This window comes from Brachionichthys hirsutus, chromosome 15, assembly GCF_040956055.1.
Source record: "Brachionichthys hirsutus isolate HB-005 chromosome 15, CSIRO-AGI_Bhir_v1, whole genome shotgun sequence".
Lineage (NCBI taxonomy): Eukaryota > Metazoa > Chordata > Actinopteri > Lophiiformes > Brachionichthyidae > Brachionichthys > Brachionichthys hirsutus.
Window position 1 is genome coordinate 8402223 of NC_090911.1, and position 26665 is coordinate 8428887.

Consider the following 26665-nt stretch of genomic DNA (forward strand, 5'->3'; position numbering starts at 1 on the left):
AGCATTACGCTGCGTGTTCATATTAAATGTATTGGCTGAGACAGTCTGTCGTCATTTACTTGTGGGAATGATTGGAAGTAAAAAAAACAAAAGAAAGTCGACAATCACAGGAGGGAGAATATTTTTTGGACCCTTGTGACCTATCATATTTTAAAGCCCCAGAGCAAGTTCAGCTCTGAGAACAACAAACATAATCCCAAAAATATCACTAAGCATGTACCGGCGCAGTTCACCAGTGACCTTCCACGTTTCATCTTTAAGCTTCAAGAACAAAACAGAAATGACATTTTTTGCAAGGCGAGCCCCCTCAAGTCACTGTTAACAGCTGAGGTTTCCATAAGCCACAATAACATTGAAAAGTTTCACATGTGGAAAAATCTCTATAATGCCCCACGTTAAAAACAAACACCTGCAGGGGAAAATCACACACAAGAGAGGGAGGAATCTGAATTCCCAAACGTATACTGTATTCCACAAATACGTGTTGGTGTTTCATCTTTGCATGCTAATTACCAGTTGGCTGCACAGCGAGAAAACTGAAAGCATACTGTTGACAAGTTATCACCACCAGAAATATGGCACACACGAGAGGACACAATCACACTCGACAAGCTCTCAGCCCGGATGGATATTTACACTGCTGGCACGGCGGCCCTGGAAGAGTTTCTGTGCTGCTAGGTGACCGCCTCTTCACCTGGCAGGTTGAGCCTCACCTCCCCTCCAGCTGCCGTGGAGGCTGAGAAGACTGCGTTGGCTGAAGCAGAGGAGTTGCCATTGGCTTCCATCATGGTGAAGAGTTTGCAGGGCCCCGGCGGCGCCACGTCAGGGGCTTCCTTTTCTGGGCTGGATGCGTGAGATGATTCCGGGGAAGATGTGGGGCTGAGCTGCACAGCTGTGGTATCCTGCAGCGTGTGTTCGCTGGTCTCAATTTCAAACGCCGCCCCGCCGGCCAGACCGCCATGCCCCATCAACCCCATGCCCCTGCCACCCACCTTGGATCTTCGAGAGCTGTTAGCAGGGGGGAGGCGGCTGCACACGCAACAGGCGCCGAAGAAGAAAAAGGCCACCAGCAGCAGGATTGGTCCGATGATGATTGGAGGGTTGGCAGAAGGCACCAGTGTGCTGAAGGCAAACGCTCCCACCAGGGTGATGTTGAGTCCGGCCAGCATGATGCACAAACCGCAGGCACAGCAGAGCGCTGGAGAGGGCAAGCCAGGAGGGCGGGACTTCCTCCTCTTCTTCTTCTGGAGCTCATTTTTAGGTACTGGGGTGTTTCTCTCGGTGACGACCATTGTTTTCTCTTCCAGTGCGTGATCAAATCTCTCTGTGGTAACGTTTAAATAGTTTCATTGGCAGGAAACATATTTGTCTGTAAATGGGACAAACAATGCGACTGTTAGTTGTTGTTTTTTTTAATCTTAGGCGCAGACATGAAAGAAAAGCAAACGCCATGCATTGCTGCTCTTATTTTGTGCACTGGTGTCACTTGGCAGTGATCATGGTGATGAGCGTCCTTCCTCATGGGGGGGGGGGGGGTCTGTTCAGTCCATCAACACCCAATGCAAGGAGAGGAGGTGGACTGACATATGATGGATACACATTCATTAACCTGCTGCACATATAGAAAACACATTTTTATTCTCTTAGCACACTACTCGTTATGAAACGAGGACATCCAGAAATCCAAGTTGAGATTTATATTAACAGCCGTGAGGCGTTTGCTGCACCATGAAAGTAGTAATTTGATTACTCACATGAATCACATGCAGAGTTGCGCCTCAGCATAAACGAGGCGCATGCACCCGCGGTGACAGTGCGTCTTCATAATTCAGTGGAATCACTCATCGTGCACGTTTTGTAAAAAAAACACAGAAACGAACCATTGCTGCCGCCGCTTCATTCATTCACGCCAGCTGCAGGCCACTTGGGGCAAATGAAGAGAGAGGGCGTGGATGCTTTTTGTGAATGTGTGCATCAGTGAAATCCATGAACCTACTATATACTGTGTATACAACCCATAACGAACGGTGGATCTCTTCTGTGTGAATATGTTGTCTCCATGATGAGAAATTTAACATGAAGAAAAAGATCTTACCCTTCACGTTGTTTTTTCACTGTCGGTTTTTCCATTGCTTCATCAGTGGATTTTATGTTTCTTCACGGAGATGCCCGGTGTTAATTACCGGGCGTAATTAAACACCAAACCGAGAGGTCTGCATGCTTCTAACGGAGGAGCGAAAACCGTTCAGTCAGTAGCGAAAAAAAAAAAAAAAAAGCGAGGCGATCTAACCCGAAGAAATCCGAGGGGAGACGGGGAGACCACTTATAGGTGAGCTGGACACGCAGACGCATCAGCGGCGCGCCGCTTCTGATACGGACCGAGACGCACGTAGCACCTGACGGAGACGGACGAGCAGCGTCAATATCAGAGACGCGTCTCCGGTTGACGGAGACAAGTCACATTTCATTATATCTAATTTGATCTGGCGCGCAAAAACGTCCTTCATCTCTGGACCCCTGGACGCGGCTGTCCTTCCTCATCCATCCCGCTGCTCGACCTGTTGTGCGCGCGCGTATATGAGCGCGTGTTTGTGTGTGTGTGCGTGTGTGTGTGTGTGTGTGTGTGTGTGTTGCACCTTTGCCTGCACCTCACCAGCCCCTGATTTGTCAAGAGGAGCACTTTGTTTAATGCCGCCACACCAAACCCTCTGATGACTGAAAATTACCTTTTCCGCTTTTTCCTCTCCTGAAGTAAGAAAATCGCTCCAGGGATTTGGAAACGCGCCACTGTGTTACCGGCATACATGCGTGGGTGGCTTGTGTCAAATGAAAGTAACTGTAGTTTGTTCCCTTTAATGGTTATCTTCATTTAATGAGGGGGGGGGGGGTTATGTGCAGGCTTCCAGATGTCATTCACCAACAGCGTCATAATAATCATCGGCGCCATCATGCGCCAAGATGGGTTTTAAGTTTTAAAATTATTTATGAGAAAAGACAAAGGTATAGAGATGAATCAGTAACAGGTCAAGGCGATAGAAACTCAAAAAGCACAAAGCCCACAAAAGTCCAAGTATAATGAGCATGGAATGATCTGCCTGCTGCCTAAAAAATATATATAAAACTGACTCAAGAACACAAGTTGAAGTAAAAAGATTTAAGATTTGTTCACATAAAGGATTATTGGTCTCAGAGCACCAATTTGTTATAAGCCATGAGAGCACTGAGTCTCTGCCAGGTCTGATAGGTGTGGTATATCAGGATGCTCGTTAAACAACATGAGTGCTGCACAGGTGCGCCTTGGGTTGTCAAATAAAAGGCCACATGAGGCACGTTACTAAAAGGCAGAAGAGAGAGCCATAGGTGGGATGGGATAATCGCACTTCTCTTCAATAGTTGCCTCCCTCGCTTCTTTTGGTTGCATCTCCTCTCAACCAGGATGCAAGGAGATTTTTTTTTTATTCTACAGAGACACATGAAGCTGCTTCAAAGGGCAATGGTATGCCAAGTAAAAAATTACAAAGACTGAAATTTAGGAGGTGGGAACGAGGCTGAAGGTATAGGGACAGAGAGGGGGAATATGACCAAACGATATAACAGTTTAAGTTTGAATGAATATCTTTACGTAGCTGAACTCCATACATTAGATAAAAATAAGCCTTTGGTGCTATATGTGAAAACTCTTTGGTTTTTGAATCAATTCATCAACACAGGGACATTAATTTATTATTTTCTAATCATCCAACAGGTTGACACTTATTAATTGTTAGGGATGTACCTCATTAATTTTGAATACATCCATTATTACAAGGCTGAGCGAGTCAGAGGTAAAATGCTGCATTATTAGAGGATCATTGAGAGCATTAAAAGAACTAAAAGAGACAAGTCAAACGTCACTTTAAAGTCTATGTTGTAAGCTTTAAGATGCTTGTTTATATAATCATGCATTGAATAGTCTATATATGTGTTAATAACAGCATTAAATATGCAAATTGTTAATAATTAACAAGCATTTAAAAGACACAAACTTTACTCATCTCTTCAGGTGCGACCACTTCAAAGTTGGAAAAGCAGGACAGCAGCAAAACAGCCTGTGACTCAATTACATTTAATTTTTGGAAAAAAGTGACATGACTCATGAGACTTCCACTGAAAAGATGAGAAAGAGTATTGAAACTAGGTGTACCTCCAAAAATAGCAGGAAATGCACGACGCACATGGCTAGAGAAAATCGCACGCCAGGCGTCATATCACGCAAACAATTGGAGAAGTAGAAATTTACTAAATTTAAAGGGACTGTCCATCTCAAAATAAAAGCACTCAGGTCTCCTCGGATGGGACTTGTATAGAAATATATTCAACATCTCTATTTGTGTGCATCCATTAATGCATGTTAGTGCATGTGAGCAGTATATTTTCTCTGTCGTCATCACATGTGACTGGTGTCATGGCTGAACGGTACACTAAAATATGATTCACAAAACATTTTAAAAGAGAATTAGTTTTTGCAGTAAAAACAGACCAATTTTTCAGTTGGACGTTTGTTTGCATTGTGCTTTGAAGCTGAGTCATCATCCTAAATGCTCCAGATTTAGAGCTTGCAGATGTCAGATGTCAAGCTTTTCCGACTTGAACAGTACCAAATGGATGTAGGGTGAGCAGATTGTCGCACGTTAGCCATGATATGCTGTAGCAATGTGCTACAGAGAAAAAGGCATGATGTCTCTCAGCATGGCGGATTTGGTGTGCCACTACACTACATAATTATGCATCACACAATGAATCACATCACTAATGCACTGTGCTTCGGCCTCCCTGGACCCCTGTTTTTTTGTTATTCAGCCTTCTGATAGGTCACACTTTTTTGTCACAGTGTTCTTCTCTATGCCAATTATCAAGCAGCAGCAGTTCTGTTTGTGCTGTCCCGAATGGCTGTGCTGTTCACTGTATGAGTGCAGTTCATGTATGCAAGCAAAGCGAGCAGCCTGTTAGCGTGTTTGTGCGTCTGTACACACACACACACACACACACACACACAGACATGCATTATAATATGTTTCGTTCATGAGTGAGCCACCAGGGAACTTGATCCGAAAAGCGTACGAGTTCCCTCACCGCATAAAAGATGCAATCATTTCTTAATTGCTGCCTGAGAACATTGTGCAATTATGAGATGAGCAGCCCACAAGTGGGACCCCAGAGCTTCAGTTGCTTCACTTAGTGTCAGGAAGCATGAAAATGTGCCACTCACAATTACACCTGAATGTTTGTAGATGTTTATTTGACCACATATAAATAACACAGAGTGCTTTCAACAAACAGGATGGGATATTTGCTGCAGGTACAATTAGAGATAAAAAAAACAACAACAAAAAAACACACACACACAAAGAGAAAAATTCAAAAAAAAGTATTTGGTCCCAAATTTGAAAGAAAACAAATGAAGATCAGGGTATTTCTTGATCAGAAGGCGTCTGCTTAAGTTTCCGACGAGAAAGGACGTCTGGCATGTCTGGAGATGTCCTGCAATATATTTGCATTGTGTGACAAAGTTGATATAAAATATATTGCATGCCAAAACATTGAGATAATTGTGTACACCCTAGACAAGCCGCCATTTCATTGCAGGGCGAATTTAGCTCAGAGGATACAAAATACAATCTCGTACCCCTCGTCCGGATTGGTCTCAGCCATTGGTCCACCCTCCACAAAGGTTCCCACTCGACTTTTACAACGTTCCAGGTTCAATTGACTGTGAGTCCCTGCCGATGTCACATGACAAGCAATTGCAATTACAGTACATTAGTATATTTAGGATATATATTATACTGGCCTTGAAAGTGATCCTTAAAATAAATTACATATTTATTACTACAAATAATAAAAAGAAGACGCGAGTCTGAGCCTGCCTTCTCTTCTTAGTGCCTCGACAGGTTGATCAGGAGCGGGGTTGGCAGGCGGGATGGGATGCACTCTGAAGTTTCCTGGAAAAATGATCATATGTAAGATTTAGCTTGGTAGCATGATGAAACAACAGCATCTCAAAATGGGGTTACTCATGGTCAAAGGTATTTAAATTGAATGTGATGACAAATAAAGGGATTAAATAATAATAAAAAATTACCAAAGGAAGGAAGAATATGGTTGATGTTCAGCCAGGCTTTTATGAATGGGTATATGGATATGAGCAGACCTGGAGAGCAGATACCATTATTAATGCATATGAACAACACAAAAACACTGCTTTTTATATTCATAATGGGATTAGTGTACCGTCTGCGTGCGCATTTGTCACACTCTTGGGTAGAAAAGCAATAACAAGTAATCGTATTTGTTCGTTTCCCTGAATTTGCACTGGAACAAACTGAGAGAAAGCGGAGTAAATTAGCGTGTACTGCAGGCTCTTGTAACAATCTCATTACGAAGGGATATCAAATATCACTCCTGTGTAATAGTATGAATCCAATTACTTGAATGTTCTCATTTATTGCAACCTGATAATCGTATTTGCTCATAGCTCCATGGATTGTTTGTGAAGCACAGCAAGAGGTATAAAACTCAAATCACCAACAAAGAGAGTGTTTGATGCCTTATAGGTTCATTCTTCAGTTTTCCAGCTACGGTCTGGTGTTTGTTCCTGTCCAACTCAAAAGTGTAAAGCAATATCCCAGCAGCGGGGCTTGTGTTGCTCTCAGTGGCACGCTGCTCCAATTCAACAGTTATCGATTTTCCTTTGCAAGACACAAGAGCTCGCAAGTCCGGAGGGTGGCTGTGATGCATGCATGTGATTAAAAATGTTATGAAAGTAGCAGAGAAGAGTGAAAAGATTCTCCTGAGTACACTGTTCATAGTCATTAATCATCTTATGTGTTGGAGGAAGCATCAATGCACATAAGCCCCTAAACACATTATTAGATGCTGCTCAGCTGCTCAAGTGCAGCCAGAGCGAATATTTTTCTCAGTCCAAATGTGCAAAGAAGGATTTTTTTAATAATGGACAGCTGAGACATTTTGCATCAACAATATACTGAAAAAACAACAACATTGTAATATATCATTGTAATGCAAAATTTGAATGTCATATGACAAATAGATATCATTTCACCACAAACATGAGACAATTATAACTACCATCATTTGGGTGATTATAGAAGTCTGTCATGTCCCCCCCCCCCCCCGGACAGACAAGAAATACAGTATAGAACTATTGCCTGAAGGGACTACATTGTAGTAGCGTGAAAATAAATTGTCGTGATTCGTGAACAATGTGCACAAGTGTTCAGAATAGTGTTCATTCGCATAACACACATGCAAAGAATCATCACAAGCTGATTTTATTCTTTTTACTTTATTGAGATGGCATTTTTGCCCTCAGGCCTTTCTCGAGATTAACCTTCAAGAAGAGCTGAGGGCTGAATGGTTTTCTCAGTCAGACAAAATGCATGTTACACTTCTAAGGTTACGCCCATTGATCAGCATGTCACTGCAGTCTTTAGTGTGTTAAGTACAATCATGTAATCTGCCTTTTGCAGCAATGTTAAAATATGCACTTCCCCCACACGCTGGACGGTGAGCAGGCTTAAATTTTTAACGTCTTTTACCCTTTGATCAATCATGGAAAATGACAACCTTGTATTCAAGCAGCAATGACGTTTTATAAGGATATGCATTTACTTGACAATGCCTATCCTGCTATGTGACGACTGCGCATGGTCACATTGTGACGCTAATGCAGAAACAATATATTGTGCAGCTCCATTAACAATGCATGCTGCCGTTTTCTTCCTCAGATCAAACCACCTGCCCTTTGCTCCCCTTCTCAAGAAAGCAGTTCCTCTTGGCAGTACAATCCATCTGCCTGTCGGCTGCTTCCAGTTACACTTGTATCAAATGATCGCAGTGTGTTTTTGAAGTACACTGGATGAAGAATGGCCCAAGCTGCTGATTTTCTTCCTTAGAAATTTACGTATAAAACGCAACACAAACAAAACATCTACATTTTACAAGGCTTGACTGCTTGATTCCTTTCCTTTTGCAACATGATGTGTGTCAGACTTAAGTTTGACTGATTTGCAGCATAGCATCAATGCTACTGAGAAAATCTATTGTATTTCACCCCCAAAAAACATTTTACATTTACATTTTTTTTAAGCCGCCTCCTAAAACGGGATAAGAGTCTAATAATCCAATGTCTTTTAACAACTACCAGAAATCTTTTCCACAGTCCCCTAAGACTTTTCAGACTCACCTAGTCCCCCCGCTCCCAGGAAGATGCCTCCAACTGCATCAGCATCACAATCCCTGGAGACGCCAATGATGATGCAGCCCGCCACGATGCTGAGCAGGGCTGAGCCCACCCTTAGTCCATGGTACTCCCCAACACTGACAGGGTTCATTCAGCATGTGGAGCCACCCCCCCCCCCCCACCTGCCCTTCAAACAGTGATCTGAAGCTGCAGTCCGCCTCGACTTCGACCCTCGTCGCTGCTGGTGACTTTACTTTCATCTGTACGAGCCTTACCCCTCCTTTCCTTTCACTCTCTCTGACACAGAAACACTTTCTCCGGTAAAGGCTCCATATCTATTCTCTGTTGCTCAAGACTTTTCATGCATCTTTAAAGATGGAGCTCTGGTTTCAGCTGGCGCTGAAAATTAGAGCGCTTGGGACAGTCACTCTAATGACAGCGATATGCATGCTGCAAATCTGATCACAGAACTCTATCGAGCAGTACTTGCATCATGTGTCACTACTAATGCCTAGAAAGAGTGCAATTTAGGGAACAAGTACACTTCTAAAACAACAAACAGGTGGATGGCTGTCTTGAAAGTGTGCAGTGAATCAAGGACATGACAGTGAGATACGTGACTGCACGACAGAGCAGCACAATGAAGCAGAGAGAGAAGGGGGAGGGCAGAGAGAGGAAGAGAGAGAGAGAAAGAGAGAGAAAAAAGAAAGAGAGATGGAATGGGGGTGGGATTCGGGGGGTGGTCTATGTGCTTGCAACTTGTATTTTGCTGTGAGCTTGAAGGGAATGTGTAATGAAAGTTTCAGAGAGTCCTTTATGGTGGAGGCCCAAGGCCATCCAAAAAGGTCTACTGTTGCCATAGGAATAGCATATCCATGGCAACAGAGGGGGGAAAGGGGTAAGTAGGATAAACGCCAGTGAATAGGATAACAAATTACAGTAACTTAGTAAGTACAGAAGAAACATTTGTTGTTGTAGGTAAACTCCTAACTAACTAACTTTAAAGCTGTGTGTGAGTGTGCGCATGTATGCGTGCATGTTATAAAAGAAAATATTTGCGTCGGCCGTGAATCAAACCCTGGTCAACTGCTGGGAAGACAGCTATGTTAACCACTATAACACCAATGCCACATTTCTGTTTTTGAGTTTGTAACGATTCATTCCGACTTTTCGCCGTCTGATTGGAGCAACATTTATAGGAAATTACAGCCCAGCAACGACTTGCCTTTATAAGTTGTCTGCGCTTGTATTTAAAACGCCGTGATCGAAATGGAAAAATGGATTGAGCTCATTGTGTTGTATCGGGTTAATAATTAAATACATATTACTTTATCGAAGGAACATGTACTTTTAAAAAGCAAGCGCATTCATAAAGGAAGTGGCCCGTACGGGGATCGAACCCGCGACCTTGGCGTTATTAGCACCACGCTCTAACCAACTGAGCTAACCGGCCTGCAATCGCTTTCAAAAGAGAACAATCCTTAAACACAGGTGGATAATTCCTATTGAGGTGTATAATACTTATTCCTATTTGTTTTCTTTATATCTGTATGCAAACAAACTCAGGATATATAACTATATCGAACGTATCAAATCTACGAAGTCACGTTGCAGTCGGGTCGATCATTGATAAATTTGATCTTTACCATTTCTTGACGCGGACCTCGTGGCGCAACGGTAGCGCGTCTGACTCCAGATCAGAAGGTTGCGTGTTCAAATCACGTCGGGGTCAAATCTTTTTTGTACTTTTTAATGCTGTTACATGAACTGGCAATGACAATTGTATTTTCCATTCCGCCCAAATTAATGTACATCTACGTGTTATAGACATATTACTATTTTTGCTTGATTTAATGCTCTTCACAAATACCTGCTGCCCAGGTATTTCTCAAAAAAGAAATATAATGTGTTAAGCACAGTCTAAAATCACGCTCGTCATTAATTAATATGTAAAGAATAACACCGGTGGTGCTACGTCGGCAAGAATGAAAAAAAATAGGGCTCGTCCGGGATTTGAACCCGGGACCTCTCGCACCCTAAGCGAGAATCATACCCCTAGACCAACGAGCCACCGTATATGCCTTTCCGCCTTTTGACAGCTATTGCATTGTACAATGTAATAATCAAAGGTAGCGATTGGCACCATCGACTTATTCGATATATGTAAAATGTACGTACATCATTGGTTTGTTCAGCTGGTTCCCCTGCCGTGTCTTTTGATTTATATCAGCGCGATGCCTTGCGTACACAACGTTAGCTTTACGGCTGTGTGTACAAGTAGCTTAGTCGCATCAAAGTTAAGTTACATTATAAATATATTATGGAAAAACGATTGAAATATGACGTAGCAATAAAATAAAACAAAAAAGTACACAGACAATGTATGTACAGTACATACAAGTCAGCAAATCTTTCAACAGCATACGGGGTTTGTCTGATGTCACGTGACACGCACTCAGCCATCTTGTGAAAAACGAATAGAGAGAGAGAGAGAGAGAGAGAGAGAGCCACACAACTCGCATACAAATCTTGTGCTGTCAGAACAAGCAGAGGTAAGACAGCCAAAGTTTCATACACTAGCAAAGTAAAATCTTACATTTAAGTAAAGTGCCATGTCAAAGAGCAATCTTCTGACGAACAGGGGCCGCTTGGGACTGTTGATAAGCCACCATGTTTACTTGGCCTTGCAGCACCGTGCTACAGTATTTCCGTGCGCTTGTCCGGGCCGGTGAGGTGCGGGACGGTCTGACAAGGAAATTTTGTTGTGGGTTCTGGCTGCTCGAAGGCCATCCATAGCTGGTTAGCGTATCTCTTAGCTTGCTATCTGCAAATGATGAGGGAATTGAGTGATTTGTGGTAAAGCAGTGTAGGTGTTTGTTTCATACAATATGTTACAGCACCTCGATTTAAATGGTAAACTACAGGATTGTCAGTGTGTGTTTCTTTATCCTTGGGCATTACGTGAATGGATTAGCTAGCCTTGTTGAGATTATACGATGCTAACTAGCAACTTTAGCTATGTGGCTAACTGCAGTTAGCGAAAGCTAACACGCTAATTTAACCTCCGACGGATTTGAAACAGGTTCGCTGCAGTTTTACTGCTTATATTTGACATAACAGCAACTCTTCTATCGACTTTGAACAATAACAAACGTATAGAATTGTGCCAAGTAATTGTTTGACGTAAGTAAAATACATCCACGTTGCTTGTTTGAACTGTTGGTTTACTTTAGCTGACGCAAAGTTAACGTAGTTGTTGCTGGACGATGGGTAACCTTCCCTTTTCACGTGTTGACGATCAATTTAAGACTGCGTTACATTTATTCAATGACATAACTAGCGTGACAATAAGTAACACGATTGATCGTTTGAATAACGTTGTGTGACAACAGCTGTGCAGTTCATACTTTGTTTAAAAAACGATCGTCTCAGTAAACATGGTATTGTGGAAAGTCGCCATACTTTGGTTTCTTTTGGAGTGTCATTGCAGTTGCAGCGTTCTGGAAACTGACAGGAGTTTCTTATTTACGTGCGGAAGAAATGCCTTAAATGTCGCGAACTGTAGCGGAGTCGCTGTCGTTATTGTTAACTACTCATTTACACGTGGCTGATCCTGCTTCCCATATGGCCACTGGTATTGTGAGTCGATTGCAGCAGAACATGATTGGCATTATTTGCTTTAGTAAAGGCAATTATCGATTCCAGGTGTCTGACATACCCCGTTTGCAGGCAGGGGAGAGAGCTCCTAAAATAGCTTTAGGAGATTGAAATTGTACACTCCTTGTGTGCTAGTGGAGTTGAGCTATGAACCCCCCCCCCCAAAGCTGGAATGCATTCCAAATGACTGACAGAACCTTTGGTATTTATGAAGATATTCCGAGTTTTAATAATCGTACGCCTTCCTTCTTTTTTTTTTTTTTTTACATTTGTAGAACTTCGAGGAAGAATGGCTGAAACCCAAACACTTAACTTTGGACCAGAATGGTAATCCCCCCCCCCCCCCCCCCCCCCCACACACACACACACACACACACATGTTCAGACATGCCACCTCAGCTTTAGCGCTGTCTCCCACGCTTTGTCCCTTCTGCTGTAACTGTCCACTGTCTCTCTGCAGGCTCCGCGCCCTGTCTGGAGGTGGAGGTGCCGGCGCTGGTGCCGGCGCAGGTGCCGGCGCTGGTGCAGGTGCAGGCACTGGTGCAGGTGCAGGTGCAGGTGCAGGTGCTGGTGCTGGTGCAGGTGCTGGCGGCGGCAGTGGCTGCATGGTTGCCTCTCCACCCCTGTCACCTGCATTGCCAAAGTACAAACTTGCAGAGTATCGATATGGAAGAGAAGAAATGTTAGCACTTTATGTCAAGGACAATAAGGTTTGCATTGATGTATTCTTACTGTCATTGTGATTCGCATTCAAATTACTGCTGAGAAATAGACATAGAAAGCTGGTGCTTATTTAATTCTTCCAGATCCCTATAGACCTGCACGATAAGGAGTTTCTGCCCATATTGCAAGAGGAGCCCTTGCCACCTTTGGCACTTGTGTCTTTTACGGAAGAGGAACAGGTAGGAGTGCGAACAGGAAACAATTTGAGTTATCACTAGACCAAGATAAAGTATAATCTCTTCATTTGCACGCCACTTTTTCCAGAGGCTGCTAAATGCAGTACAATGAAAGGAAGAAAACTGAGACCCTGCTGTCCCTCTCCCTTTCCCTGCTTTGCATTTGCAGAGAAATTTTTCCATGTCTGTAAACAGTGCAGCTGTCCTACGACTGACAGGGCGAGGAAGTGGGCCGATAGCAGGGGGGGCACCAAGAGGCCGAAGTACCTCAAGGGGTAGAGGTATGAACTCAGACTATACGTGATGGTGTCATTTATATTTTCTCATTTCAGTGATAAGTAGAAGATAGATGGTGAGATCCCTACTATGGGTGTAATACTATCAGTCTGTAGTTGGTGTGATTTTTCACATACTCAACCACAGCTGATTAAACTTTTATAAATTATGTGCATCAAACATTTAAAAGCCTGCTTGAAGTTTAGATGCTGGTCCCACTTGTCCAGTCTGGTAATTTTACACATTCTAAGAATGCATTCTGCATGTTCGGTACTGTTTGTAAGCTTACTGATAGTCATTGCGTGCTGGGAGACGTTCAGTAGGCTGTAACATCTGCAGTACCTGGAATCATCACCACAACAAAAGTCGGCTGCCACCGCACATAAAGAAGAGTTCTGAACTGCTGTGTAGCAGGCAGCTGACGTACTTTTCACATAGTCGGGCAGCTTTGATAGTTGTGTCTGTAGTCACAGCTGCGAATTTCATGTTTGGCCTCCAGTACGCCGAGAAAATGATAAAATCCTGTCTTATCCACAGCCGATAGTGGTTGAACCTCGAGCAATATGCAGAGTAAGCACTTTAGTTATTTTTTGCAGACCTTGGATTGCGTCTGGACTCGTTTCCCTACTTCCCCAGTGTTTGCTGCAGAGTTGGTTGTAGATGTTAACATGCTGATAACATTAGCAAAAGCCTTGAACTAGCAGTGTGCTGGTTCTTCTGTTCTGTTAAAATCAAACGTGTTCATGTATCCCATCTTTCACACACTATCAGCTGTTAAGCGGGGGGGGGGGGGTTGCTGAAGTTAATGTTACTCTGACCTAAAGTGGCATCTTGTGCTGTGTTAATTTTGAGTGGTGTACCTGGAAAAACGGTATTAGTAAATAGCTACCAGGGCCGTAATGTCATGTTGACCTGTGATTGTTTCCAGGCCGGGGAAGAGGAGAAGGAGGTTTTTACCAAAGAAGCTTTGACGATGTGGATGGTTTTGGTCGTGGAGGGAAAGAGATGCACCGTTCCCAGAGCTGGGAAGAAAGGTACGAAAATCACTTGTCTTGTGCAGTTAATATTAAATGTCTTCACTATGACTGTACCAAATGTGGGGTTTTGGTTTCTCACCAGGGGCGATAGACGATTTGAAAAGCCAGTTCGAAAGGACCCAGGTTGGTGTTAATTTTTTTTAGCACAAATAAGCCACACACATTTTACTCCTTGGAGAAAAAAAACAACCCAAATTGATTCATCTCCTCATTGCCTGTTGTCAACCCAGTCGATGCTGCTCCAGGGCATTTTCAGATGAATCACAGTAAGTGAGCTTTTTTGTTACAAACAAATTGACTTGCAGGACATTCAGATTTATCGGTGTCGCGTTGATGGCTTCACATTTCAAGCATCACCCTACCTACCGCTCTGTGCAGTCAGAGGCAATTACGAGGATGTTGCAGCAATCCTGCCACGGAAGCACGACTTCACACGTGCAGCGAGTGAGAACTGGCGCTCTTCTCGCGATGATCAGAATGGTGAAGACGATGAGGGCGGCTGGCGTCTGGCAGGATCACGACGAGATGGTGACCGGTGGTGCCCCCCGAACCCAGGTAGGCAATGTACTTGTGGTTTTAGTTTTGTAGTATCCAGAGTAAGGTAATGTGTTGGCTACATAGCATTGAGGTTAAGCATTCAGCCATTGTCACCAGATGGGCCTCGGTCTGGAGGGTGGTGGGAACACGCCGATCAACGCCGCCGGTTCCCCTTTGATGCAAGAGAAGACGAGCGTGGCTATCGGAAGCCGCGGTTAGGCAGCGGCAGCCTGGAGGATGAGAGGGACAGCCTCCCAGAGTGGTGCCTGGAAGATGCCGATGAGGAGGCAGGAACCTTTGACTCATCGGGGGCTTTTCTCTCACTCAAGGTAAGACGAGGCCTGAGAAATTAATACTGTCACTGAATTACAAACCATTTCATTTGAAGTATTGGCGTGGCAGCTGTTAATAATGTATGTTAGTGTAATTGTGATCTTTTTTTTTTTTTTTTCCATCTACAGAAATCCTCCAAAGAGCCAATCCTGGAGGAGGCAGAACTCGACTTCAAACCCTTGCATGAGAGTGAAGGCGGTCTGGAGGAAGAGGAGAGTCGGCCCAAGGAGACCAAAGAAACGGAAATGGAGGCCAAGAGAGAAGCTGAACGGAAAGGTCAGTGGTTCCCATTGGTTGAGCGTCAATATTTTTTTCGACATTCTGTGTCGTATTTTAAGGATTTTGGCATAAATGGATGTGATGTCAAATCAGGGGGGCTCATAATGGCGTATAATTCACCAGCAGGAATCCCATACTCTGGTCTTTCCTTCTCAATTCCTGCCTTCTCCCCAGCCCGTGTGTGCTCATTAGATGATGTACATATTTAATGTGCTTTTCAGTCATCTTCAAGGCACTCTCTGCTCTTATGGTTGAACAGTTTGGCCGATACCGATTCTTTTTTTTAAATATCTGACAGCACACGCCTTCAATGTTCCAGTTTTATTTTACTGAAAACAAACAAAACTTGTGCAACAGGTTACACTGCAGACCCGTTTTGAGCCTCTCACCGAATAAAGTGCACAGCAGTATTTTGCTTTTACAAATAAAATGAAATCACAAGGTATGAGGTAGTTAATAAAATAACTATCTACAGAACAAACTAACAAAACAACCTAAACCACCAGTAGGGTGTCCTGATTTTTAGGTTTTATTTCTTGGAGTGAAAAAAGAAAAAATGCCCAGATCTAAACCAAATCAATCTAAAAATCATTTGCAACAGTTTACAGGAAAAAAGCCCTTAAGTCAAACATTCTACAAAAAAATGCAGTCACTTTTACAATAGTGGCAGGTTTTTGTTTATTTAGGAACAAAAGCATTTCTGCTTTTTCACCAGACAGGCGACTTCTTTTCTCATCTACTACATGTCCAGCCAAGCTAAACAGGCGCTCGCTTTCAATGCTTGTGCAGGGGGCGGAGAGAGAGGCTGGGGCCCGCCGGGCCTGTCGGTGATCTCATGGCAGAACAGAAGGGCACAGTGGCTGACATTCAGACATTTGCGGAGGTTTCATATGTAGGAATCGGCCAATCGCCGTTCCCCCAAATTTAAGGAAATCAGGAAATCAATTAATTGACTTGGCACAAAGTTGCTGCACAGATCTCAACCACGATGACGCTGCTCTGTTGTTCGTTAGGAGTTAACTGTAACCGTGATTAAGACGTATCTTTTTCAGGAGGGCTCATCGCTAGCTTTAGTGTGATCTCATCTTCTTTCTTTTGTCTTTTGAAGAGTTGACGAGGGTGCCGGAAGAGACTCTGCCTGTTATTTCACCGGTTGCTAACCCGATGTCGGAGGCCCAGAGCCTGTCCAAGAGTCAGCCCAGTAGAACAGAAGAGCTCAAGAGGCCGGCTGAACGACAACCAACTCTTCAGCTCCCGTCAGAACACCGCAAAGTCCCGACACGCATCCCCATGTCAAATAGCATGCTGGAGTCCCGACCCATGACCCACATTTCAGCCACCCTCAGAGGTGAGATTTTAGTCTTTGTTTTTAAATAAAGCTTCTTTGTCATCGTGTTCCTCCCGCCATGAAAACCTAATATGATCTTTTTCCTCCGCCTGTTACGCAGAAGCATCGGTCCCATCGCCCGCAGTTCAGCTCCCACAGCAAAAGCACATGGAGGTTCCTGTGGCAACGAAGAACGCTTTGCCATTCTCTTCAAGCATATTGACATCTATTGGGAGGCCAACCAATGTTCCACATGACACAGATGAAGATGAGGGACTGAAACACTTTGAACAGGTAAACTAAATTGTTTTTAACATAAACATTTGTTTAATTCTGCTGTCATTGAGGTTTTGTTACTCACAGAAGAGGAAACCATCTGAGAATATTAGTGATAATACATTCCTTCAAATTAACACCGTTAAAATGATTTGTCATTTAATAAAAAAAATAGGTATAGTAAACTTCACATAATAAATGAGTTGACAAATGAGCCTGTGTGTTTGACTATTTCTTTTAATTGATTATGAGTATTGTAAGATCCTCATCAATTCCTCTCTGTCCATACTCTCCAGGAGGCAGAAAAGATGGTCGCATACTTACAGGATGGAGTGGTGGACGACGACAGACTTGCAGCCAAGACCCCAGAGAAGCCCAAACCTGCAGGCCTACCACTGACCCATCAGGCTGCCCTGAAGTGGTTCTACAAAGACCCACAGGGGGAGATGCAGGGTGAGATCAGCAGAGGTTTTATATGCTCACAGTGGGAGAAACAAAACTTCCCTATTGTCCCTGAATCTCCTTTTTCCATTGTTTCTCTGTTCTCTCAGGTCCTTTCAATAACCAGGAGATGACTGAGTGGTTCCAGGCTGGCTATTTCACAATGTCTCTCTTAATCAAAAGAGGATGCGACGAAGTCTTTCAACCACTTGGAGAAATCATGAAGATATGGGGGCGGGTACCATTCTCTCCAGGCCCTGCCCCTCCACCTCTACAGGTACATGTCTACTAGATATGTTCCCGTTTATATTCATTTTTCCAGAAGGATTTCTTTGCCGGTACCGGCAAAGATCCTCTAGGGGGCGTGGTACTCCACTATTTCTATGAGTGTGTCAATAGCCACCTTTGAGTTGAGTTGTGGAGATTCTTTTTTTCTCCTGCAAATCACTGTTTTAAAAAAAAATGAAAATGTATGTATCTTTTAATATGAATAGTTTACTTACGTGGTTTAAGAGTTACTAAATGCTGCTTCCTTTCACTTGATCATCAGAATGTTGACCCCGAAGTCATTGTTTTCTCAACACTTTGTCTTTGTAGCTCTCCTGTGTTTTTATTGCACTTCATTCTGACTGTTGCTTTTGTAATGCAGGGGGATGGTGATCAGGAAAGACTGAAGAGGCAGCAAGAGCTCACTGCGCTCAACCTTTACCAGTTGCAACAGCTCCAATATCAATACCTCCTCAGGTAGACCCGACTTAGCTACGACGGTTTTCTCTACACATACGTTTCTAAACGCTCGGTATAAAAAAAAATACATGTATGCCGATATTTGTAGACGTAGAATAGGAATCAGTTCCTCGTTATCGATAAACGATTGATTAAGTGATTTTGCGACCCGTTGCCCTTTCGCTGATCAGGCAGCAGTACGCTCAGGCCTTGGCCCAGCAGAAAGCTGCAGCTCTGAGCTCAGCACCTCTCCAGCAGCAGCAGCAACACCAACAACAGATCAATCTGCTTCTACAGCAATACCAAGCTCTAAAGATGAGGTTGGGAAACACAATATTACAGCATGTTTACGTTGCATTGACACCTAAAGCTGCTAGCATCTATGTAAACCTCCTTGTTGCTTTTTTAGAGCATCTGAGAGCCTCCTACCTCCAGTTACTCGGTCGTTGCCTGGACCGGATTCAGGTTCTGTGTGGGAAATGCAGAAGCCGCCCTCTCAGGCATCCTGCACACCAAACCTCCAACAAGCTTCTTCTGGCAGTGAGTTTCTACCTTTTGATATTCTAGAAAATCAATTTCTTCACAAAAGCAAATTAGCACATCTGTATTACTTAATAGCAGGTGTAATTAATCATTTGTGATCACTCTCGACAGCATGGGATGGCGGCAGCGTGTGGGATTTACCCATAGACTCCGTGGCACAGGCTCCAACCATCGAGCAGATGCAACAGTTCGAGAAGGCAAAGTCTGCAAAGGTAAATTTTGTATATTTCATCCCACTTTTTCTGGGTTTATTGTCACTCTAAAATTGATCCAAATGTCCCACCGTCTTATGAGTCAACAGACACACATCCCTCGTCCTCCTTCCTAACACATCTCTGTAGAAAATACAAACAAATGTGTTTTTTATTTTTCAACAGTTGGAGCTGGAGAGGCGTGAAGCAGAAATGAGAGCTAAAAGGGAGGAAGAGGAGAGAAAACTGCTGGAGGAGGCCCTCAGGGCTCGACAAGAGGAGGAACGCAGGCGTTTGAAAGAAGAGGAGCTGGCACGACAAAAGCAGGTGGAGCATTTGGTGTATTTGAAACTTTTGCTTACTGTCTTAGTGAGTCACCTTCTCCGATGGCCATGAAAGTTCCGACTCACCTGGAGTTGTAAATCTTAGGAGGAAGCATTAAGACGGCAAAGGGAGCAAGAAGAGGCAAACCGACGGCAAAAAGAGGAAGAGGAGAGACTGGCACAAGAGGAAGCCCTCCGCAGACTCGAGGAGAGGCGGAGGGAAGAAGAGGACAGAAAGAAACGAGAGGAGTTCCTTCGCAAACAGGTAAGCTGACGGGATTTAATGTCCTTTCTGGACTTGTATAATGTCACGTAATTGCAATGACTCTACCTCACTAGGAAGCAGAGCGCAGAAAGCAGGAGGAGCTCGAAGCATTGAGGAGGCGTGAGGAGGAGAAGCAGCGAGCAGAGGAAGCGGCTGCTGCCGCAGCGGCCGCTCTGGCCCAACAGCAGGAGGAGGAGCAGAAGAGGAGAGAGCAGGAAGTCCAGAGACAACAGGAGCTGCAGAGACAGAGGCAACAGCAGCAACAAGATGCGCTCCGGAGGCTGCAGCAGCAGCAACAGCAGCAGCAACTTGCACAAATGAAGGTGAGGGCTCTTCGTGAGTTGCCTTTTGCTGGATGACTGAGATGTGGCTACAGATATAGAATGAGCCCTCATTATTTCAGCCAACTAGATTTTCTTCAGCTCCTTCCTGCCTCTTTGCCTTGGTAAAATAAATTCAAGGCAGATTTCAGGTTTTCCACAGACAGAGGATTGGTCAATTATAATAAAACGATGTCTTGCAATGTATTTAGAGTTGACGGTACCACGTTTTCCTCCTTAGCTTCCGTCCTCTTCAAAGTGGGGCCAGCAGTCCTCTAACACTATTAACCAGCCTCAGAACACCCTGCCGCTGGCTGAAATCCAGAAACTGGAAGAAGAGAGGGAGCGACAAGCCCGCGAGGAGGTAAGAGCAGCAAGCAGTAGCTTCTCTCTATAGTCGTGTTGTGTTTGGGGGCTGCACATTTTCTCGAGTAAAATAAATAGTGCTTTTAGTACTTTTGAAATAATTGTTTGTTTTTTATTCACATGCCATTTTTACGTACCGTAATTCATGTCATCTCCCTTTTCAAGCATTGGCGTCAGCAACAGGAGCTCCTGAAGTTGCAGCAGCAACAGGCCGTCCAACTGGCTCAGCAGCCTCAGGCCAAGCTTTCTGGGTGGGGGAGTGTGGCCAAACAGCCAGCTATTACCAAATCTTTGCTTGAGATTCAAAGAGAAGAAGCCCAGCAGATGAAACAGCGGAAGGAGCAGCAGCAGCAGCAACATCAACAACAACAGCCACAACAATATCCCGTCGTTACCCAGCAGAGCCGCAATCAAACCAGACCTGTAAGAGCTGTGTGTGTGTGTGGAGCTGATCTCACTCCAATCAAGTGTTCCGTCGGTGACCGGTTCTCCTCCTTGTCGCAGACACCTCTCAGTAACTCGGTGTGGGGTTCCGTGAACACCGGCTCCTGCTCTAATTGGACTTCAGATTCCAGCAGTATCTGGGGTGACACCCACAACTCCAACATGGGCTTCTGGGATGAAGCCGTGAAAGAGGCAGTTCAACAACCTCCGCAACCCAGGAAAGGCAGCGCGCAGAAGAATAATAAAGGCAATGCCAACCTCAGGTACTAAGACTGCCTAAATAAAATAAATGTCACAACCATACCTTAACATATGAGCTTACCGAGCTCCTCTTTCATTTGTACGTGATTCTAAAGTAACTCTGTGAGTGGACGGGCCAATAAGAAGCTAGAAGAGGAGGAGAAGCTGCTCAAATTGTTTCAAGGCATTGGTAGAAGCAAGCAGGACACCTTCATGCAGTGGTGTGAGCAAACTCTACACACTCTCAACACAGCCAACAATCTGGACGGTACGATTTCTAAATGTGTTTTTTTTTTTTTTTTTTTTCAAAGGCACTCCAATGTACAGCCGTTTTAACTATTTCTGGAAATTCACCAACGTGTGTTCTCCATCTGTTCCATTCGTTCTTCCAGTTCCCACATTTGCATCCTTCCTGAAAGAAGTCGACTCTTCGTATGAGGTGCACGACTACGTCCGCGCCTATCTGGGAGACACCGCCGAGGCCAAGGACTTTGCCAAGCAATTCCTGGAACGTCGTGCCAAACAGAACGCCAACCAACAGAAGCAGCCTCCGCAGAACCAGCAGCAAGTTCTGAAGCAGCAACAGGTGAGCGAGACTAAGGGGGGGAGTGCCAGTGGGTTTACAGACAAATGAGACTTGGGAGGGTGCTCGAGCGAAGGACGAGCCCCTATTTGTGCTTCATGTGTTTTTGTTTTGTTTTGTGACGTCTCGGTGGCATTCCGAGCTGTGAAGTTGACCCTTTCTCTGATGGGCTGAGACGATCTGCGAGGCGGAAGCCATTAGCCAACCTTATAAACTTTAGTTGAATTAGTAATAGAACATTCAGTCTTTAAAATCCTTTTTTTTTTTATTTTGTGGTCAGGATTCTGTATGGGCAGGAACAGGATCTTCGTCGCTCTACCAGTCCAACCATACGAGTGGCCAGCAGCAGCGCTTTGAGACCGTCACCTCAGGGAAGAAGAAAAAGAAGCAGAAGATGGTCCGTGCTGACCCGAGCCTCCTCGGTAAGAATACTCAATCTGAAGATTCCACAAAGATTCACTGCTGAAGAGTTGGATGCTTCGTTCCTGTGGCTGACATTTGATTTGCCTTGTCTGTATTGGGATTATCGGTTATGCATATCTCTTGACACTTCACACAGGCATAACGTAAATGTACACTTTATGCTCAGTTTGGTTTATTCGTGAATTTCATCCAGTTAAGTCTTTCTTAATTTTTCAGGTTTTTCTGTCAATGCTTCATCTGAGAGGCTGAATATGGGCGAGATTGAGACTTTGGAGGACCTTTAAAGGACGGCAGCCGAGCCAAACGCCTGCTGACTTTATCCGGTTTGAACAGCAGCCGTATTTCCCCAACCCCCGCTGCAGCCGCCTCGACTGCTTCCACAGCTTCCATCTTTAGTTTCAGTTTCCCGTTTACGAGGCAAACTCTCGGTAATCCCTTTATATTCCAAATTATCAACAAACGACAACCTCTGAGACCGCAGGTTCCCAGACGCTTCCAGACATGCAATCTGATGAAAAACCCTCCAGACTAAAGGAATGGAGCGAACCGGATCGTTCGCCATCAACGCGGCTAAGAAGGCAATCTGCAAATAGTCTCTGGGAGAGGCATCGGTGTCAGTTTGGCATCGGCTACTCGCACCGATGTTTGACCCACCAGCATCAAATCTGGCCTCTGACATTTGTTTTTGTGGAGTGCAGATATTTTTGGGAAGGATAGAGAAACTATAGCCATTGTTTTATTTATTGAAAGTTCCCCCTCACACTTCGACCCCCCCCCCCAGTTCTCCTTTGCCTCCATGTTTCCTGCTGGTTGTTCATGGATAATGACAGCAATACGGAGCCCAAGGATTTGTGCCCACTTGTGTCCTGTTTTAAGGACATGATCAAAGGTCCCAAGTAGTTTTCTTTCTTGTAAAATACTGGGCTGTTCAAAGGAAAAATGTTCAATTCTGCATCTGTATTATAATATATGAAAATAATTTGCTGAAGTCATACTTTTTTATTGCAGTATGAAATAAACAGTCTGAAGTGTGGGCTGTTCACACCTGTGTCTGGATTTTTCTACAAACAAAAGTTCTGGTTATTAAATCCAGAGAGTAAAACTGAAACTCAAAAAAAAGCAGCATGTTCCTAAACGGGGTAGAGAAAGTTGGCATTATAAAACATGTTAGTGAGACTTGGGTAAGTAACTTACGTTTATAACAACGGAAGGGCATGAATCACCAACGCCATTGTTGCTAAGCAACTTTACCTTCCTTCATGCATGCAAATTACGTTGCACCAGAAACTTTGTGCCTCCAGAGCTGCCGTCTTTCTGTCTCGACTCGGCGGCTGCTGAATGTTTACGCCCCACACCCATCTATGTGGCTTGAGGAGTTTGGAGTGGGTGTGGCCTGTTATGATGCGCTCACAAAGTCCACACTGTCCGTCCAGACTGTCCTGTGCCCACCTAGTCCCACCCCTTCCTTCATGCCATCAGTTGCCTACCTCTCCCCCCCTGCCCCTGTGCTCCCCTGCATTCTCCTCCTGTTCCTCTCCAAGGGTCAGTCACTCATCTGAAGTCAGTCGAGGAGTTTTTGGAGACTCTCTTCCCTTCACAGCCACCATGGTTCACAGCAGCATCATATGTCGGTTGCTTCTCCTGGTGCTCCTCGGCCTCTTGGCGACTTTTGCGCACACAGGTAAACCCAACTTTTAGCATGTGCTATCCTACATTTCTGCAGGATAGCTGACAGCTATGCAATCTTGCCTACGTGCGGCTACTAAGGTGTGTCAAGAAGAATATCTTCTTTATCGACTAATTTAGATGATAAATTGTCTAAATTAGTCTCCAACTTATTAAATATGTGCACCATTAGTTCTTAACCTTGATAAATGTCTACTTAGAGGTGTCTGGTTTTTATATGAACATTTAATGCTTTCATTTGGGCTTGTATGTAAATAACGGGGAGTGATTTGGCCCTCTGTAGGTATCAGAGACGTGCGTCTACATGTGATTCCCCCCCCCCCTGTTTTCCTCCCGCACGCATCCAAAGGCCTGTGTTTGTGAGTCTGCAGCCTGATGTAAATGATGCATTTGTGGAGGGTCTGGAACTGTGAAAGCTGCTCTTTGACAAACGGGATGACTTTCTTGCATTCACAATGCCTCGTGCACGTGTGACACTAAACCTTTGAGCTATAAAGCTGGAGTGATTCTATCAACATGTTGCATTTATTACATGCAAATGGAGAACTGTGGTCGTCGTAAGAAGCAGGCATGGGGTCAGCAATTTCTAGTGTCTGAGTGAAATAGCACAACTCTCAGGCGCAGAGGTCAAAGGAGCGATGGGGACGATGTGAAGCAAGTCGAACAAAGTTCTCACTGTCCTCTGGAGGAAAAACATCTCTTACAGGGTTATGCTGTTACTCACTGGGATGGAAATTAACATTAACACTTAGGCATTGTGATGTAGTCCATCCTCTTGATGTTCAAATTTAAGGTGGAAAAATAACTAATTTATTAAATCTTACTGAATGTAATGGTTGCACACACAGCAGATGATCCATGTAAACAGAATAATCTGCTATAGTCCAATCTGGAGCTTGATTACATGATATTAAAGGGCTGGATGTGATTGTGAACAACCAGCCAAGTGATTTATCTCGAGTGACATGCAGCCCCAAAGGATGATGCCTACTGGGAAATACAGCGTGTGACGATTGCTCAGATTCTCTCGTTGGTCTTTCTCAAAGTGTTTGATGTAATAAAATATGAGATACAGAGTCCTGTCCTGCAATACAGGAAATCGTATATCACCGGTTTTGATGGCATGAGACTAAATCTAGCAACCTTACCCCTTCCTATTCTCCCTGTTGCATAATAAAGGCCATCTTTTGTCAGATATTTTACCCACCATCTCTGGAAGTTAAAGAGGGTGATGCGAGGACAGCAGTGCGTTCCCTGGTTGCTTTTCACACACACACCAGTTTGCGCATTTTGACGTCTAACGAGCTGGTGTGAAATCCTGAGGCCTGAGCTACCAACAAATGACCCTCTATGTTTCAGCGTCTGAAGTCAGTCGTCCCTACAGTCTGCCCATTTGTGCTCGTGAAGGAGGGCTGCTGATTGGAATATTTGAATTCCAACGGCTACCTCTAGTGATTGCTGGAAAAATGCTGCATACCAGTAACCTAAAGCTCTTTTTTTTTCTTTCAATAAATGCATGAAAGAAAGCAGGATTAAATAAGACAACATATGATCTTAAAGGCCTGGTACCTTTGATTAAACATTGTGTTATTATTTTCCTTATTAAATCAAACTGTCCTGGAGGCACAACCTTTTGCACACAGGGACTACTTAATAAACAAGTTTGTTTGACGTCCGCTGCCTGCTTTTGGGCCTGGCCGGTTGTTACCGGTTGTAGACCAGCCTCCTTCCGTGACCGCACAAGTTGTCTTTTGTGCCCTCCGCTGAAGGCCTCATTGATGGCGAAGCTGGCCGGAGGTCTGGTGCCTCCAAACCTCCAGCCAGCTATGAGACAGGATGCTGCACACACGTCATCCAAAGATAACACAGCTGACTCTGAAGACGAGATTATTTCATATGCGCTAATTTCTTAATAACTCGGTTAAGTTTTCCTCTCTAAAAAAAAATCATTCGAGTCATTTTTGCATCAGGACAGCACATCGCTTTTAACCTTCTGCTTCCATAGCCTTGGCTCTAAAACTGGAAATCAAACAGATGGGTACTTTTCTCCGGCTGCTGTGCAGGTGTGAAAAGTCTCAAGGCCACTTCAGGGTCAGACAAGAGGAACGTCAGCGGACAGTTTGGGATGGAATGGGAACAGACGATTGATCTGGGAGGCAAAAAGTAACAGGGCATTCTGTCTTTGAGGGCACTGAAGCCACTGCCTTCCTACATACAAATTGCTTGTTTTCAAAGTGTTGAAGTTTTTTTTTTTTAACTATAGATGAGCTTCATGTACCCGCTGACTAAAAGCAAAACTTAAGGAAAGGCTACTTGTAGCTCAAACTAACAGAATTTTCCTCTGCCACAAAGGCACCCTTATGCCCGGAGGCCGAGCGGTTTACCCAGGGAGACAGAGGGGAGGCTGTTGGGAGTCAGTACAGACAGGGTCATGCATGCAGCTTCTGCATCCCAGCGCTTTCAGCGTCCAGGGAAAAGTCAAATAGAGCTATTAGCACAGCAATCCCGCATGAGTGAAATTGTTGCCTTACAAAAACACACAGTAAGTCAACAGTACAGAGCAGACGATCCTCATCAGTCGGGGATTAAGTCGCTTCTTGGTCTGCAGAGACGGTCGCAGACCCTGCCTCTACAGCCAGGGACAACCAAGACACCATGTCTGGAGAGCCACCCAGTGACCCAACCACCAGAGACCCTTTCCAGGACATGACGGAACAGCCCTTCACCTTCGACTACGAGGACACCACACACTCCCTCACCATAGGTGAGGAGGAAGGTAAGACGGACTTCAGGTTCACCTTTCAGGGCCACCAAGTTTGTGTCGTTTTCATGTCTGTAAATGAAAACTGCATGTCTTTCTGTGTGTGCAGGGGTGCTGGGGCCCGGGGCCATCACAGCCATCGTTATAGCAGTCTTCCTCGGAGCGTCCGTCCTGCTCGCCCTCATCGTCATTACACTCAGGAAGTTCGCCGCCTCCTAGAGTCAATATATCCAATCTACGTGTGTGTGTGTGTGTGTGTGTGTGTGTGTGCGTGCGTGCGTGCGTGTGTGTGTTGCCTCTCTTTACTCACTTCCTCTCTTTTTTTATGAAGATGAGTCTCTGTCTTTGGCTTCGCTGTTTTCTGGTTTGCTTTTATTTGTTTGTGTACTTGTGTTCAACTGTGTCTCATTTTTTTTTCATTCAAGAAATGTGTTTGGGATGTATACGCCCACCCCTAAGGTTTTATTTTTATTTTTATCAGGCACTCATA

The 26665-nt window shown here is 44.4% G+C and overlaps 4 protein-coding genes and 3 non-coding genes across 7 annotated transcripts; 3 read left to right on the plus strand and 4 right to left on the minus strand.

Moving 5' to 3' along the window:
* Positions 1-674: 674 nt before the first annotated feature.
* Positions 675-1292, minus strand: tmem275a (transmembrane protein 275a). Its single transcript, XM_068749285.1, has one exon. It carries the CDS (start codon positions 1290-1292, stop codon positions 675-677), a length of 618 nt encoding a protein of 205 aa, XP_068605386.1.
* A 4152-nt stretch (positions 1293-5444) lies between these two features.
* kncn (kinocilin) lies at positions 5445-8393 on the minus strand. The gene is made up of 5 exons (XM_068749319.1): positions 8246-8393; positions 6122-6190; positions 5907-5981; positions 5666-5759; positions 5445-5520 (listed from the first exon to the last, which is right to left on the minus strand). Exons 1-5 carry the CDS (start codon positions 8391-8393, stop codon positions 5445-5447), a joined length of 462 nt encoding a protein of 153 aa, XP_068605420.1.
* A 1228-nt stretch (positions 8394-9621) lies between these two features.
* trnai-aau (transfer RNA isoleucine (anticodon AAU)) lies at positions 9622-9695 on the minus strand. The gene has a single exon. It is a non-coding gene; the product is annotated as a tRNA-Ile (tRNA).
* A 207-nt stretch (positions 9696-9902) lies between these two features.
* trnaw-cca (transfer RNA tryptophan (anticodon CCA)) lies at positions 9903-9974 on the plus strand. The gene has a single exon. It is a non-coding gene; the product is annotated as a tRNA-Trp (tRNA).
* A 266-nt stretch (positions 9975-10240) lies between these two features.
* On the minus strand, positions 10241-10312 carry trnap-agg (transfer RNA proline (anticodon AGG)). The gene has a single exon. It is a non-coding gene; the product is annotated as a tRNA-Pro (tRNA).
* Positions 10313-12188: 1876 nt separating this feature from the next.
* Positions 12189-22761, plus strand: gigyf2 (GRB10 interacting GYF protein 2). Its single transcript, XM_068748891.1, has 29 exons — positions 12189-12226; positions 12360-12379; positions 12482-12609; positions 12706-12801; positions 12968-13079; positions 14003-14108; positions 14194-14234; positions 14342-14377; positions 14490-14666; positions 14766-14985; positions 15103-15257; positions 16369-16608; positions 16709-16881; positions 17160-17316; positions 17415-17581; positions 17954-18048; positions 18222-18350; positions 18440-18570; positions 18685-18785; positions 18951-19091; positions 19194-19352; positions 19427-19675; positions 19914-20036; positions 20204-20461; positions 20543-20745; positions 20839-20990; positions 21115-21308; positions 21586-21727; positions 21945-22761. The coding sequence occupies exons 1-29, from the start codon at positions 12189-12191 to the stop codon at positions 22010-22012; spliced, it is 4011 nt and encodes a 1336-aa protein (XP_068604992.1). The 3' UTR covers positions 22013-22761.
* Positions 22762-23333: 572 nt separating this feature from the next.
* snorc (secondary ossification center associated regulator of chondrocyte maturation) lies at positions 23334-26394 on the plus strand. Its single transcript, XM_068749314.1, has 3 exons — positions 23334-23409; positions 26023-26190; positions 26285-26394. The coding sequence occupies exons 1-3, from the start codon at positions 23334-23336 to the stop codon at positions 26392-26394; spliced, it is 354 nt and encodes a 117-aa protein (XP_068605415.1).
* The last annotated feature ends 271 nt before the right edge of the window (positions 26395-26665 follow it).